This window comes from Protopterus annectens, chromosome 11.part0, assembly GCF_019279795.1.
Source record: "Protopterus annectens isolate FY-2018-M chromosome 11.part0, PAN1.0, whole genome shotgun sequence".
NCBI classification, from domain to species: domain Eukaryota; kingdom Metazoa; phylum Chordata; order Ceratodontiformes; family Protopteridae; genus Protopterus; species Protopterus annectens.
The window spans coordinates 1,308,984,516-1,309,001,067 of record NC_056745.1 but is presented as its reverse complement, the minus strand read 5'-3'; the positions used below and the strand labels follow the sequence as shown (position 1 = coordinate 1,309,001,067).

The following is a 16,552-nucleotide window of genomic DNA, read 5'->3' as shown; positions in this document are numbered from 1 at the left end:
CGCTGAGGAGGTGAGATGGAGCTAGCAGAGGCAGGCCTGGAACTTAAGGTAGGCAGGGCAGAAATTTGTGAGGCAGTAGGCCTCAGGGCCGTAAAGGCCTGAAAAAGTGACTGGGAGAATGCTTGCCAGTCAGGCTGGCCTTCCACTGGGGCAGATAAATGCCTGTTTTTTTTTTTTCTCTTAAGAGAAAGAGTCTTTTGAGTAGTGTGAGTGGCTGAGGGCCTGGTGTCAGACTTCAGGCCAGGGGTCGAAGTACCTTCCTCGGAAACTAAAGGCGGCCATGCAGGTGAGCCTGGTCCCCCACATCCCCTGACACTGATCGGAGGCAGGTGTCACAGAAACCTCACGGATGTGCATCAGTTCTTTCAGATGTTCCTAAGCCCCTAAAATGGTCGCTGGCAGGACGCCCAAACTCAGAGGCGCATTATCAGGCCTAGAGATTTTGGTCTTCATTTTAGGTTGCTCCACCTAGATGGCCAGTTCAGGTTCCATACCGAGAGCCAGGCGCTTCAGATGTTGGTTCTCTATGAACAATTTAAGGGCTGCCAGATGGCTGTGCAACGTCTCAGGTACAAACGACTGTATGATCTTGGGACGGTCCTAAGCAAAACAAGCAGAGGTTGCGTGCATCTTTGTGCAGAATTTGCCAACAGCACTTACATTTTCCCTTCCTAGATGACAGCAGCTTACAGCAGATAAACAGCAACCTAAGAGAAGCCAAAAATAAAGAAGATTCCTCAATGTGGTACTTATCCTTAACTTGATTCATAGCATGGAGCAGAATGAGGAAGCTAATGTTCGACTGCAGCAGCTAAGTTAATTTATGGCTCTGCATGTGAAATCCCACGCACCTTACAGCAGCCAGGCTTAAGCTTTGTTATATGAGCCGGATGTTTGGGGTCACCTGAGGCGGAGGATCTCACGTGAGAATACTGCAACATGAGAATACAAGGACATCACTACATTGCTGAAGCTGCCCTTTTAAAGTGTAAATATGCCATTAAATGTTTGTGCTCCTGATATTGTACTACAGATTTTTGTAATTTGATACCTAATGTACTATGTACACCTTTTTTTTTTTTTTTTATTATTATTATTTGTTGACTCCTCCTTCCCTAGGAAACCACCACAAATACATAAATTAACAAGCAAAAATGATGCAGCCCTGTCTGACTGTCATATAAATATGCTACTGGCCACAGTAGAAGGCACAAAATTAAAATGAAAAACGTTCTGGTAAAAACTAGGATACTACAATAGCAAAACCAACAGGTAAATGGGTCAAGTGTAATCAGCTCATCAGTAAGGACAGTATTCGGTTCCAGTAATTACCCACATACACCTAAACACCCACAGGAGGCAGCAAATACGGTTGTGGATTTGCACCCCCTGTTAAATAAATCTTTCATACACAGGCTAAGCACAGTAGAAGTGTACAGTATCACCAAAAACATGACCACAATCAGTTTTGCCACTCAAGACATTCATTCCCCATACCTACCTCATATTGGGAGTGTCCTGCACACACAAGCAGCAGCCTCAAAGAATCCAAGTTTCCCAGTCCCTGACCTGGTGATGTCACAATCTGATCCAAAAATGTTTCACACAGCTCAGTAAAAATCCGGCAGTAGTTCAAAACCCTAAATAAGAGAAGGGAGGCAGGAAAAAATAAGAAAGGAAGCGTGTTTGGGAAAAAGATCAGTGTTAAAATGAAAATTGTGCTTTTATTTCTTTTTTTTCTTCTTTTGCCGAATTGGAAAGCTCAGTAGGAATATATTGCCACTCTCTAAGCTTCACACTAAGGAAAAGAGAGAAAACAATGAAATTCTCAAAAAATGTCATCTTTTTAAACAATGTACAGAATCTGACCAAGAACACATTTTCAAGACAAGAAGTGGCATTTGATACAGATGATGTACTCACCACATCAGCTGATCCGCAAGGATGCATTCTTAAGTGCCACGGTTAGGTTATTTTTCAGCAATCTCAAGCTCTGAAGGATGCCCTCGTTACCTTTTTTATGTGAATACCACTTACTGGCACATGCTACAGCATCATGAATTAGGCTAAGAGAATAAGCCCAGGCCATGCAATTACTACAACAGCACTAGAAAATGGAAAGGAATAAAGGCGTAAACAGTACTTAATGCCATTTAATCCTGGCCAGTAATTAAGCACCCATCAACAAGACTGAGGGGATAGATACCCTCTTAACATATCAGCTGATCTACAGAATAGACTTTTCTTGCTTGGCCCTGTGGATGAATTAATCTCTCCATCAATCACTCTCTATTTCTGTCAACATTTCCTTACTCAGGGATGGTCATACACAGAGACAAAACATGCTGACTGCACTATAATTTCCTGAGCTCCAAGTCTGCATCCTTTCCACAAGAAAGCACCCCCTCCAAATCATGAACTGTAATCCCTACCACTATCAAATGATAATATACACTTGCCTGCCTTGCAGGGAAGACTAAAAGCCAAGGGCATCTGGAAGGGCTATGCATCTGTGGGGAGAAGAACGGAGAGCATTCTCTGACTCACAAAGGAGAGCCCTCTTTGAAGAACAGTTAGTAAAGAAAATATGTTACATCTAATGCACTGAAAGCTCTTTAAAAAGTGTCTGATGCTGGACTGAATTATAAGCAGAATAAATGCGAAAAGCAGCAAAAGAGCTGTGCTCTACAGTAGCCTACCCAACTGCTTCACTGCATGGCCACAGACAGTAAATGTGCCTGTCAGGGGAGCATTACAGACCCAAAGGGCGATGGCCACCATGATTGCCAAGGGAACTAGCTACTCCTCAATTGAAGCAACTAGACCACAGCTAGGACCCGGCAGGCAGAAAACCATGGCATCAATTCCTCATCACTTTCCCTGGACAAAAACAAAAGCAGATCTAGATCCCCACTGTTAGGCACTTCGGCAATGAACTGCTAGTTCATCTGAACCACACCACAGCCATGCAGGGAGAGAACTACCTTATGAAAGAACAGCCACTTTAAAGAATGAGTGTCACAATCATCCATCCCTGCTACCCTGCTGCCAAACTACCAAGTAACTGGAAAATGATGAACCTGCCCAAGGATGAAAATGAGAAGTTATGTACCTACCATAACGTTCCATGTTAGTTGTCTTCTTCTCGCCTTCTTTCTTGCTGGATGGGTTCAGAGCCGATCCTCGGCTCCGACTCGGCCAATACTAAAGCTCGAGAGCTAATTCCACCGGCTCGAGTCTCCTCTATATCCCACAATGCTAGGCGGTAACTACTCAGATCTCGTTTGATAGCTAAAACAAGCAGTTCTAGTCTCCATAGTATGGAGAAGAGAGAAAAAGAACCCACCTCTATATAAACCTGTATGTAAGCTACCACAAACATAAAAGGGAGAACAGAGGTGGTAGAACATGTGGGAAGGAAGCCCCAATGGAAGATCCCAAAAATTCCTATCGGTCTGTCCAGGCTGGGGGAAGGAGGGTGGGACGCAAGAAAGAAGGTGAGAAGAAGACAGCTAACATGGAACGTTATGGTAGGTACATAACTTCTCAATGTTAAGTTGTCAATCTCACCTTCATTCTTACTGGATGGGACCGCGTCCCTAGCAACTTACCCCGGGTGGCTTATCAGAACAGACTCTTGAGAACAGTGGAACCAAAGTTGGCACGGTTTCTGGAGGCCATATCCAATTTGTAATGCGAGATAAAGGTATGAGGAGAAGCCCATGTGGCTGCTGCACAAATGGAATCTATTGGTAGCCTGTCCTGAAAAGCTACAGATGTAGCTAATGCCCTGATTGAATGAGCTCTAGGTCTTGAAGGCAGTTTTTGATGTCTGATTTCATAGAAGAAGGTAATTATAGAGGTAAGCCATCTTGAAAGGGACACTTTAGAAACTGGAAGGCACAATTTCCCTTCCGCATAAGACAGGAAGAGCTGGTCAGATTTCCTGAACTCTTTAGTCCTGTCTAAATAATATCGAAGTTGGCGATGAACATCTAGAAAATGTAACTTTTGTTCCGACCTGTTGGAATAATCAGGGAAGAAGACAGGGAGATCGATAGTCAGGTTTAGATTTGCCTCAGAGGAAACCTTAGGCAAGAAGGATGGATTAGTCCAGAGGGACACCCTGTCTTTATGGAAAACTAAGTAAGGAGGACGACTGCAAAGAGCATGAAGTTCAGATACCCTTCTAGCTGATGTTATGGCTACTAGAAAAAGTATTTTCCATGAGAGCAACTTAAGAGGGCATGAAGCCGCAGGTTCGAAGGGGGGGGAGAATCAAGGACGCTAGGACCAAATTCAAGTCCCACTGAGGTGGGGGATCTTTGATTGGGGGCTTGAGCAAAAAGACACCTCTTAGAAAGGCTTTGCAGAGTTTATGGGACATGATACTGGAGTCCGAGACACCTACATGAAAGTTAGATACAGCAGCTAGTTGTACTCTAATGGTAGATGAGGAAGAGCCTAAATGAAAGAGCTCTGCCAGGAAGTCTAGGATAGACTGGATAGGTGCAGTGAAGGGGTCTATATTTTTTGATGCTGCCCAGAAGGAAAAACGCTTCCACTTACTATTGTAAATCCATCTGGTGGAAGACTTGTGAGAGGCTATCAGGATATTATGGACTGAATGAGAAATTAAGGGAAGCCTGGCTAGGGTAGGAATCGGAGAAACCACGCTGTGAGGTTGAGAGATTGGAGGGAGTGGTGCAGCTGGCCCGACAGGTGGGTCAAAACATCTGGCACTGGGTCCAGATGCCAAGGCTGCTCCAAGAGGTAATGATGCAGGAACGGAAACCATATCTGTCGAGGCCAGTAAGGGGCAATGAGGATCATAGTGACTCTCGAGGCGATAGCTTTCTGAATTAATTCAGAGATCAGTGGAAAAGGGGGGAAAGCATACAGAAGTCCCCGGGGTCAATCGTGGACTAGAGCGTCTCTGGCGGGTTGGCCTGGTAGAGGGAAGAGGGTGAAGAAATCGTGACACTTGCTGTTTTGGGGAGTAGCAAAAAGAACGCAGCAAGGCCGCCCCCATCTTCGAAAGATTTCTTCCAGCACTGATTTTTTTTAGAGACCCCTCGTGAGGCATGAGAATAGCCCTGCTCGACTTGTCCGCAATCACGTTGGACTTCCCGGGAATGTGCATTGCTATCAGAAACCGCTGAGAAGAAATCGCCCACTGCCAAAGTCTGAGTGCCTCTCGACATAAGGGATAGGACTTGGTTCCGCCCTGTTTGTTGATGTACCACACTACGGACATGTTGTCCATCTGAATTGCAATAGTCCCTGTGGGAAGAGAGTCCTGAAGGGCTTGCAACGCTAAAGGCACTGCTCTCATCTCTAAGACATTTATGTGCAAGTGGCACTCGAAAGATTGCCACGTGCCCTGGACTGTCCTGCCCTGATAATGCCCCCCCACCCGATCAGGGAGGCGTCCGTTGTCACCGTGGCGATTGGGGGGGGGGGATGAAGGGTCTGCCCTGAAGAACTTGAGGTGATGTCATCCACCAAGACAGGTGATTCTTGCATGATTGGGTTAGCAGAATGATGTGAGACATCGGGAGCTGTTGGAAGGACAATTGAGAAAACAGCATCCACTGGAGGATCCGCCATGTGAAAACAAGCTAAGGGGAGAAGTGTAATGGTAGCCGCCATGAGTCCTAATACCTTCAAGACTACCCTGGCTTTGATCTTGTTGCATTGAAGCAGAAGGTAAACGTGTTTGCGGATATCTGATACTCTTTGCTCTGTCAGTCTGGCAGAAAGATGAACTGTGTCTAAGGTGGCGTCTATAAAGGTAATAGATTGACAAGGCAGATTTTTCGAAATTTACTGAAATGCCTAGAGCTTGGCAAGTTTGAATGGTGAAGTCTCTGGATAGAAGAAGTTGATGCCTGGTGGTGGCGGTAAGGAGCCAGTCGTCCAAATATGGAAACACCTGGAATCCTTGATGTCTCAAGTGAGCTGCTACCACTGCCATACATTTGGTGAACACTCGGGGGGCTGTAGTGAGACCAAAGGGCAGGGCTCTGAACTGGTAGTGACTGGCTCCCAGCCTGAAGTGGAGAAACCTCCTGGAGCGTCTGTGCATTTTGATATGGTAGTACGCATCCTGAAGATCTATCGAGCACATCCAACTGTCCTGACCCAAGAAGGGTAGAATGGACTGTGGCGTGACCATCCGGAATTTTGTTTTCTTCACATACTTGTTTAGCTTGCTGAGATCCAGTATTGGTCTCCAGTCCCCTGTTTTTTTTGGTACCAAAAAGAATTTGGAGTAGATTCCGGATCCTTGCTGGTCTGCTGGGACTGGCTGGATAGCTCTTTTTGACAGCAGCTTTGATATTTCTAACGCTGCTTGTTCCCTTAGACTGGGTGGAACGTCTGGAAGGGATCCTTTGGGTTGGGATGGGATGTGATTAAAGGGGATTTTGTAACCCTCGGATATGATCGACTGTACCCATTTGTCTTGAGTGAGGGAAAGCCAGGCTTCTGGGTACAGTGATAATCTTCCCCCGACTGCCTCCGAAGGTGGACAGCCGGGCAGCTCCTCGGGGATGCTGAAAGGGTTTATCAGAGAAAGTCTCACTGCTACCCTGGTTTTGCGGACCACCTCTGCCCCTAGGGCGGCGTCTATTGTTGTTCCCCCCTCTGCCTCTAGAGGGGAATCGACTTTGTGCATCAGATGAGACTCCTTGTGGTTTGCGGAACCACATTCCCCCCCTCTGACCTTTGGGATAAGGTCTGGAAGGGGTAGAAAAACAGACTCCCACGGCAGAGAGAGTCTTACCTTCCTGCTCGCACCTAGTCAATGTATCCTTCACCTGAGGTCCAAACAACGTTGAGCCACTAAAGGGGGAATTGGTGAAGGACACCTTGAAAGGGTCCGCAAAATTGCAAAGCCGCATCCAGGCGTGGCGTCGTAAAGCTACACCTGTGCCTGCGGCCCTACTCACCCCATCGGCCGCATACGAGATAAGCTGCATGGAGGAGTTGACAATCGAATTCAGGGTTGCCAACTGGGAGTTCATTTTGTCTTGGAGCCCCTCAGCTGTTGGATCCTGCATAGCATCACCCATATCCTTGAGTAAATCCCTCTGGAGACGGGTGAAGTGACACAAGTAGTTCAGCGACCGCATGGCAAAGGTCGCTGAGGAAAACATCCGCTTACTGTACCTGTCCATGGTCCTAGACTCCTTATTAGAAGGATGGACAGGTACCGAAGGATCAGCCAATTCCTTCTTAGTGGCTGCGGCCACCACCATGGCATCAACAGAGACACCTTTAGATAAGAACTGTTTCTCTTTCGGGGCAGTAATAAATTTTGATGGCCTCCTTAGGGTAGGTTCCACCGAATCAGGGGCCGTCCAAGCCTTCTTTGCCACCACTTCCATGAGGGGGTCAAAGGGAGGAGACACCCAGGAGGTGGAAGGGCGAGAGCCAAACGCCTCAAGGCAGACCGACTCGTCCTCTGAAGGGTTAAGGGCGGGCCAGTTCCCCCTCTGTTTAAGGATTTCAAGGATGTCAGCAAAAGAGACATCCTCAGAGGGGGACTGAGGGGAACCTTCAGATTCCTCCAAGTCGGTGTCTGAGGTGATAAGACTCAGGGGAGTCAATGTGCTTCCTCTTGCACTGTCTCTTCCGAAGGGGTTCCCCTACTGGATCAGGAGAAGCCTCGGAAGAAGAGGATATTCCCAATGGGGAAACCTGAGGGGCTGGCTCTCTACGGTCTGGTACGAGGGGGTGGGTAGAAACCACCGCAGGCACTGAAGAGGGAGGGGCTGACGGAGCCAACCGTGGGGTAGACACGGGGTCTAGCACGCTCCGCATGACCTCGAAGGCACCCCGATCAGCCAAGGCCAAAGGTCCCCGCTCCGAGGAGACAAGGACCCCCCCCATGGCACCGACAGGGACGGCTCCGAAGCTGATGTCGGAGCCAAACTCACCAGCGCCAACGCTCTGAGAGGGACAACGGGTTCAGACAAGGGTCCGATGCCACTCGCCCCCTCGGAGCCGACGAGGGAAGCCCGGCGCCGAGATCTCTCCAAAGAGGAAATCGGAGCAGACGACGGAGCCAAAAGGGGAAGTATCGGCTCCGACGCGACAGACGGCTCCGACAAGCCCCGGCTCCGAACACAAAGCAGTCGGAGGAGGAACAGAAGCAGGGATGGGAATAGCCGCTGACTATTGAGTAGGGCTATGCAGCATTTGGGCCAGTGCCTCGGACTTGAGAATTCTACTCACCACCCTTTGTAAGTCATGGTCGGACAGCCTGGAGGAAGGAGAGGAATGGGACCTATGGCTCCACTCCGACAGAAGAGGGGATCCCGGGGCCGAGTGGATGGAGCCGATGGAAGGGGACCTCGACCTCTTCTTAGAAGGTGGCTCCGATACAATTATCGGAGCCGACTGAGTCTTAGCACCCTCGGCTCCGGCCGTAGCAGAGGTAACAGTTTGAGTCTTCGAAACATCGACTCCAGCCAGAGCCGATGTCGAAGCAGCCTTAATGCTCCTAGTGGATGGCTCTGAAGCTGGAGCCAATGGCCTGGAAGTCTTTGAAGGCTTCCCCGACGCAGACTGGGTCGAGGGGCCTTCAGGCTTTAATAAGCCTCGAAGAATAAGTTTATTTTTGCGTTCCTGCAGGACTCTCGGGCTGAATGCATGGCAAACAGCACAGGAGTCCTGCAGGTGCAAAGGTCCCAGGCAATAAACACAAGAAGTGTGACCGTCTGTCAGAGACATTTTCTGACAGCACGAGTCACACTTCTTGAAGCCTGAGACCTTGGAGTCTTTAGACATCCCAGTAAAAGAGACTATATACAAAAAAGACACAGACACAACACACAGACACACCCTTTAACCAAAAAGAAAAACCCAATCACACTGAATGACAAAGGGAAAAAGGGGAGTGGGCCAAAGGCCTAGAACTTAAAAGGGAATAAAAACGAGGGAAGACCCGATTTAAACTAAAAGGATACCCTATACTATAAACTTGACTAAATAAAAAGGATAGGGGTAGATATTTGAAGTTTTTAACTAGAAAAAACTCACTAACCTGCCAGAGTCGGTAGAAGAAAGCACCTCGCAGCTAAGCGGCAAACGAGATCTAAGTAGTTACCACCTACCATTGTGGGATATAGGGGAGCCTCGAGCCGGTGGAATTAACTCTCGAGCTTTAGTATTGGCCGAGTCGGAGCAGAGGATCGGCTCCGAACCCATCCAGCAAGAATGAAGGCGAGATTGACAACTTAACATTAACTTTTTTCTTTTAAAAGAAACAGAAGGAAAGAGGACTTCCACCAAAGGGACCAGGAAGGAGCATACCTTTCATAATCTGGAAAATACAAACTTAACCAGCAACCATAATGAAAGGATATAATACTCTCATTTGAACTCCCACACTACTAGGTCTCTGACCTAAAAAGTGATAGGTTACCCTTTTAAATGAAGTTCAAGTTCTCAGAGGCGAAGAATTTCTAAAATAAAATAAAAGCAGCCTTCACAAAGAAAAGCAGGTCACCAGAACACCCAGAACCTGATTAATCCTGCCCTTCATCTGGGAGAAAGGTCTGCATATACCCTGGTCCCAAATTAGATGCAAGATCCAGAAAGTAGTATCAAGTCTCTCCTAGATGGATGAAGTCGACTATAGCAGAACAAGGTACCAGTTTGTCAACATGATTACAGATCCTGCTTGAAGTAGAGCAGAATGCTTGTCCGGTCACTTCAAGCCATCCTACATTAACTCTGGAGACCAGCCAGATTCAGCAAAATAAGCCACACGACAACCCCACCCACATCTACACACACACAAAATGGGGCATTAGTGGCAAGCTGCTGCTTTGGGAGCACAGAAAAATCTCATCTGTGGCAGCCACAACTTTTTCTTTGCTGGATACAAGTGTACCATGTTTCTTTCTGAATGCCTTTGGAAAAAAGTGTAACTGACTGTGACCTGGTATGGGTAAGGATCAGTGTTGCCTCTTTATGTGTAAGAAACAGCCACTTGGTGGCCTACCAGTTAAGTCAAACAGAAACCATGAGCAAAATATGCTCTTAAGCCAAGATGACGCAGAGAACAGCCCCCACCGGCACTTAAATGAAACCTTCCTAAACCACAAAGACCTCCCCACCACATGAAGTAGAAATAACAAATGCCCTCAACGGCCCCCAAATGCGCTCTTTCAAAACACCTACATCAACACACAGAGCTACATCTCATGCAGCATCGACCTCTAGGCCCATAAGGCAAGCCACCACAAAATCCAACATTGTCGACTCCATTGAAAGACAAACTGATGTCCCTCTCCACAGGCTAAGTAGAAAGTCGAAGTCAGTTGCTTATCAGGGGCTAGGATCCGCCACATAATCCAAGCACTCAGGTCACTGGATGACAATTACCAATATGTCTCAGTCATAGTCTATGTGGGAGTAAATGACCTGAGATGTACCTTCCTACACTACATGAAGAAAGACATCATGGAGCTCTCGGAATATGCATCTCAGGCTATGAGCCTAGTATTGAACAGCATTTTACCTTCTCCAAGGATGATGCCACGATACGAACAAAAGATGACAGACTTTAATAATTGGCTTAGTTTCTGGTGTCATTCTAAGGGGGTGCAATATTTGTCAGCATGGAAGGAGATGGTCAACAGACCACTATGCTTTGCCAGGATGGTATGCACCTCTCCCCTCTAGGCTTTTGAATATTAGCTAAAACACTGTCTTCCCCCATAGTACTTTTTTTAGGCAATGCCAAACTTTAAGTACTTCCGACACATCAAATCAAAACCAAGAAAATCTAAAGGTTTTACTGCTCAGTCCTAGGAGTCTAAACAAATAAACTCCACTCCCTAGAAGCTCTCTTTACCCTAGAAAATGCTAACATCTGTGTAGTCACTGAGACACGGTTTAAAGCCATGCAGAGCACACCAACAGTGCTAGGTTATAATGCCTTCCACACATTTAGGCCAACTACTTCACAGGCAGGGAATAAAGGTGGAGATGTCTCTACTTACATCAAAGACAAATATATACTTCACGGCTGGTCAGACAGGACAATGCACTTGAGCTGTTCTATGTTTAAATCACCATAGACAAAATCCAATACCACTTCCTTGCAAGCTATAGGTTCCCCCTCTATCACCCTGGAAACCCATACAGTGTATTTAAACTTATTAGAAAAACTAACCATCCAACACAATACCATATTCATTGGTGACTTTAATTACCCTGCTATTAACTGGGAATCCTATAATACACCAAATGTACATGCAGAGATTTCTGGATTTTGTAAAAACAAACTCTCCTGGGCCAGATAGTCAATACACCAACCAGGGGTGCAACCAGACTGGATCTGGTCCTCACTAACATGGGAGACTGCTGCACACCCCCTATTGTAATGCCTTCCCTGGTAAGGTCAGACCACAAAATGGTCTCCTTTGAAACAAAAATAAAACATAGACCCCCAGCTAAATCTGGAATATTCAGGAACTATTCTAAGGCTAATCTCCTGCTATTAAGTGAGAACCCGGCGCAATTAGAAGCCCCCACAAACCTGAGAACACTGCTGGCTATGCATAACTGTTCACAGAAACCGTATACAAGCATGTAAATAGCTGCACAGAGGCTGCTGTACCCACCAGGAACAAGTACAGAAATAACAAAAAACAAGCCACCCTGGAGGAATCAAAAAATCAACAGTCTGTCTAACAGGAGGAAGAAAATCATGGCAAAATTAGGAAGTGCAGCACAAAGCAAAAGATGAAAGCACACTCAAACTAAAACAATTCAGAGGACAAATAAAGTCTACCAAAGCCACATTTGAGGTAAGGTTGGCCTCCCAGGCCAAGGACAACCACAAATCATTCTTTGGCTATGTCTGCAACCTCAAAGGCAATGACAGAATTGTGTGTGGAGCTCATTATAAATGGAGCCACCTATACTGAGCCAGAAGACATTGCAAACCTCCTGGCTGATAAGGTCGATAAATTCAGCTCCAACTTTACCCCCCCCCTCTCTCCCCCTCAACCTTCCCTCAGGAAATATCAAATACAACACCCCCTACTGTCACTAGGGAACAGGTCCTTAATGCTCTAAGACTGAGATCACTGCAACAACAGGCCCAGACAATATCCCAGGATGCCTTATAGGTAGCATGAAACATGACCTATCAAGGTCTCTGCAATTACTATTTAAATGTAGCCTCCAAACAGGTTTCTTGCTCATGAATGGAGAAAGGCAACAGTCATCCCTCTGCACAAAGGTGGGACATCTACATACCCTGGAAACTAAAGACCCAAAAGTCTCACGAGTCTTATATATAAAGCCATGAAAAGAATTATCATGGAGATGATCAACAGAGATACAGTAAACCTCCAGACACTGGACCAAGCCCAGTTTGGTTTCATCAAGGGCATATCATGCCTACCCAATCTGGTAGACTTCTTTGAGATGGTCACCAAAGCAACGGATGAAGGCAAATTTGTTCACACTGCCTACTTTGACCTAGCCAAGGCATTTGACACAATACCCTACTGGGTGACATATGGGTTTGGACCTAACCTCTTGAGTTTGTCAACAATGCCAGAGTGACTGGCTCACATACAGGACCAATGAAGTTAGAATTGGGGAGTCTACCTCTACAAAGAGGCCAGTGACAAGTGGAGTCCCTCAGGGATGGAGTCCTTGGACCGCTCCTTTTTGGGATTTACTCCAAAAAAGTTGAGGCAAATGTCAGTTGTCTCTGGCTGACTAAGTCTGCAGACGATTGCAAATTAGGTGCTGTCACTGAATCTCACACTGGCACAAATGTTCTCCAGGAGGGGCTGACACAGGCAAACAACTGGTGTCAAAACCATGGACTAAAACTAAATACCAAGAAATGCATAATAGTATCCTCTGGGAAATCATCCACCCCTGGTAACTATCATATTGACAACACACCCCTTGGAGATGACCCAGTAGTCGGGGACATAGGGACACATATAGACAGTAATCTAGCCTTTGACCATCATGCGTCTATAGTGGTGAGGAAATTGTTCTATGTTGCGCAACTTATAAACAAAGGTATGACATCCAAGTCCAAAGAAGTCAATGTTCCACTGTATTTGGCATGGTATTGTACAGTGTTCAGACCTATCACAGAGTACAATGCCCCTTTTGGTAAGTAGTTAACCAGGTATATCCAACAACTGGAACGTCCACAGAGGTTTCTCACTAAAAGAATACAAGGTGCAAGTAAAATGCCCTTTGCAGACCGCCTCAAGGCCCTACCCCTGCATTCTGTCTTCTACAGGCTTTTGAAGGGTGATCTATGCCTGGCATACAGGGCATTGTCAGACCCCACATTGATGGACTTCCTGCATATCCACAAAACAAACAGCACCAGAATTACCAGTTCTAAAGCCTTAAACCTGGTCTGTGATATAAATAGGACCTGCTGGAGAGATCTGTTATGTATTTCAGACACTATCGGGTCTATGGAACAGGCTCCATCCATGTGAAGCAGGGTTCCTCCCTAACCCAATTCAAGTGCAACCTGGACAATTGAATGGGAAATCAGAAATGTATCCCTGGTTTGACACCTATGTCTCTAATGGTTCATCTCCCAGACCCATGTTTACACTTATCAAGGATATCAGAACTTGTCAGAGATTTGGGATGCATGGCTAGGCTTAAAAAGACCCTTGTGGTCATTAGCCTAGTAAACACATATAAACCTATGATCCACAGGGAAGCCCAAACACACTCAATCTTCCTAACCAACTGGCAACACCAAAGGAAATGGGTAGAACTTGAAAGAAAAAAATCTACCAACAGGCTAATAAATAAGGAATGTAAACAGACATATGACATGCTGCAAACAAGTGGACAATAATGTTTAAAGTTAGCTCTAGTAACGTGCATCAGTTGTAGAGGTGAATAAAATGTTAGAGAGAAAAATATGGTGAATGAAAGAGGGTGGATGGCACTGTCCACCAAAAGTACAGTTCTGTACCTACCATAAGTGCAGATGTTTGAGTGTATACCCTGCTGCAGTCATCACACTTGGGTTATCCTGTCGTGAGGCGGTCCCACAGTCGGCCTGAATTCCAAAGTCTTGGTCCGGCGTTGGTTGCTGTCACTTCTTCCCTGACGTCAGTGCGCCAGGGGTATAGAAGAGGCATCCAACGCCATTTTCTTCAGTTTTTCTTGCCCCAGATGTCAGGTGCCCCCCTCAAAAGGTGGTCAGTAGATAGTATCAATAATAAAAAGCTTAGCACAAACAAAATATCCCTCCAGCTATAAGCAAATACACCACAAAGGTTGTAACAGATTTTAAGGTATTGAAAGGTTTTAGTTAGGTCAGAAGGGATGGAGGGAGGGTAACCTGGACTGCAGCAGGGTATACACTCGAACATCTACATTTATGGTAGGAATAAAACTGTACTATGTTCATCGTGTTACCCTGCTGCAGTCATCACACTTGGGTAGAATCCCAAAGCTAAGGATGGGAGGTGGAGTCAAACAGGGTTAGAGGAGGCTAGAAGGCCCTGCAAAACTGAAGTGGCGAAGCCAGTGGTAAGTGATAATGTTTGGTGAAGGTGTGTACTGAACTCCAAGTTGCAGCTTCCAGAATATCCGTGGTTGGCAACCCCCTGAGGAAGGCTGTAGATGTAGCTGCTGCCCTGGTGGAGTGGGGCCTTATGCTAGCAGGAACTAGTTTTCCATGGTGGGTGTGGCAAAAACGTATGCAATGTTCTATCCATTTGGAAATGGTCTGTTTTGAGATGGCCTTTCCTTGTGATACTGTAGCATAGGATACAAAAAGCTGGTCAGATTTTCTGAAAACCTTAGTTTTATCAAAGTAGTAATGTAGCTTCCTGTGAATGTCCAAGGAATGCAGGAGTCTTTCTCCTTTGTTCTGTGGATTTGGAAAGAAGGTGGGTAAATGGATGGTTTGATTTAGATCCACACTGGATACCACCTTAGGCATAAAGGAGGGGTTAGTTCATAGAGAAACTCTGTCTTGATGAAAAATGAGGAAAGGCTCTACTGCCATTACTGCCTGAAGCTCTGAGACTCTTCTGGCTGAAGTAATTGCTAGCAGCAGGGCAGTCTTCCATGATATAAACTTTAAGTCAGCTGAGAAAGCTGGCTCAAAAAGAGGTAGCGTAAGTTTTTCCAGAACAAAATTGAGGTCCCAAGTAGGTGTTGGTGCTCTCCTGGGAGGCCTAATGTTTTTGGCCCCTCTGAGAAACTGCCTTAGGAGTGGATGTGAAAATAAGGGAGGGTCCGTGTTGTAGTGAGCTGAAATAGCTGAGGTGTGGATTTTAATAGATGAAAAAGAAAGCCCTTTGTGTAACATCTCAGTTAAATATTGCAGAATCTGAGGTATGTCCGACTGAAGGGTATTTTGGCCTTTAGCTTGGTTCCAGGCGCAAAACCTTTTCCATTTGTCTGAGTAGGCTTTCCTGGTGCTGGGCCTCCTGGCCTCCAGATTAACATCCATAACAGCTTGTGAAAGAGGAGCTGGCTGGTTGCTTAGGTGATTTGCCATGCAGCCAAGTTTAAGGTTTTGAGCTGGCTGTGTAGAATCTGACTGTCTTGCTGTGTGAGCAGATGAGTAATTTGTGGTAAAATCCATGGTGGGCCCTGGGCCATATTCCTTAATAGTGGGTACCAGTGCTGGTGTGGCCAGTCTGGGGCAATGAGTATTATTCGGGGTCTCTCCATCCTGACTTTCAGCAGCACCTTTATGAGAAGGGGTAATGGAGGGAAGGCATATACTGTCAGCATTTTCCAACTGAATGAGAGTGCGTCCACTTTCCAAGCTTGATGGTGAAAGGTCCTTGTGCAAAATTTTGTTAGCTGATAGTTTTGGGGGCTGGCAAACAGGTCTATGTCTGGGTGCCCCCATTTTTGAGTTTTCATTGCAAATACTAGTGGATCCAGTTTCCACTCGTGGGGATCCATGATGTTTCTGCTTAGGTCGTCTGCCAATGTGTTCTTTTTTCCTGGCAGGAATTGAGCTTGTAATTGAACTTGGTAAGCCAGTGCTTTGTTCCACAAGGTCATTGCTTGCCTGAATAGAGGGTAGGAGTGTGTACCCCCTTGTCGGTTTATGTACCACATTACTGGGGTGTTGTCTGTCTTTATGATAAGCTGTCCTGGATGTAAGAGGTCATTGAAGGCTGTCAGAGCATTCTGTACAGCTAGCATTTCTTTTTGATTGATGTGCAGATTCATTTGATCTGCAGTCCATATGCCTTGAATGCCCCGCCCCTGCCATGTGTGCCCCCCAGGCATAGTCCGATGCATCTGTTGTAATAGTTTTCCTGGCTGGGGGTAAGGTGAAAGGCTGACCCTTGTTGAGGTGACATGCCTGTGACCACCATAGAAACTCCTGTTGAAAGCAGGGAATGAGAGGTATCATTGTTTCCAAGTTGTGGCTGTGTTGAGTCCATACGCTTTTTAGGTACCATTGTAATTTCCTCATATGCAATTTTGCAAATGGTATTAGTAGTATGCAAGATGTCATGAAGCCCAAGGCCTGCAGAATTTTTTTTGC

The 16,552-nt window shown here is 46.2% G+C and overlaps 1 protein-coding gene across 1 annotated transcript in view; it reads right to left on the bottom strand.

Moving 5' to 3' along the window:
* Positions 1-16,552, bottom strand: part of TNPO3 (transportin 3) — a 2,808,908-nt gene that overhangs the window by 2,163,333 nt on the left and 629,023 nt on the right. The window contains exon 6 of the mRNA XM_044088630.1: positions 1,502-1,640. Within this exon, the coding sequence (XP_043944565.1) occupies positions 1,502-1,640 (139 nt within the window). The remainder of the gene's footprint in view (positions 1-1,501; positions 1,641-16,552) is intronic.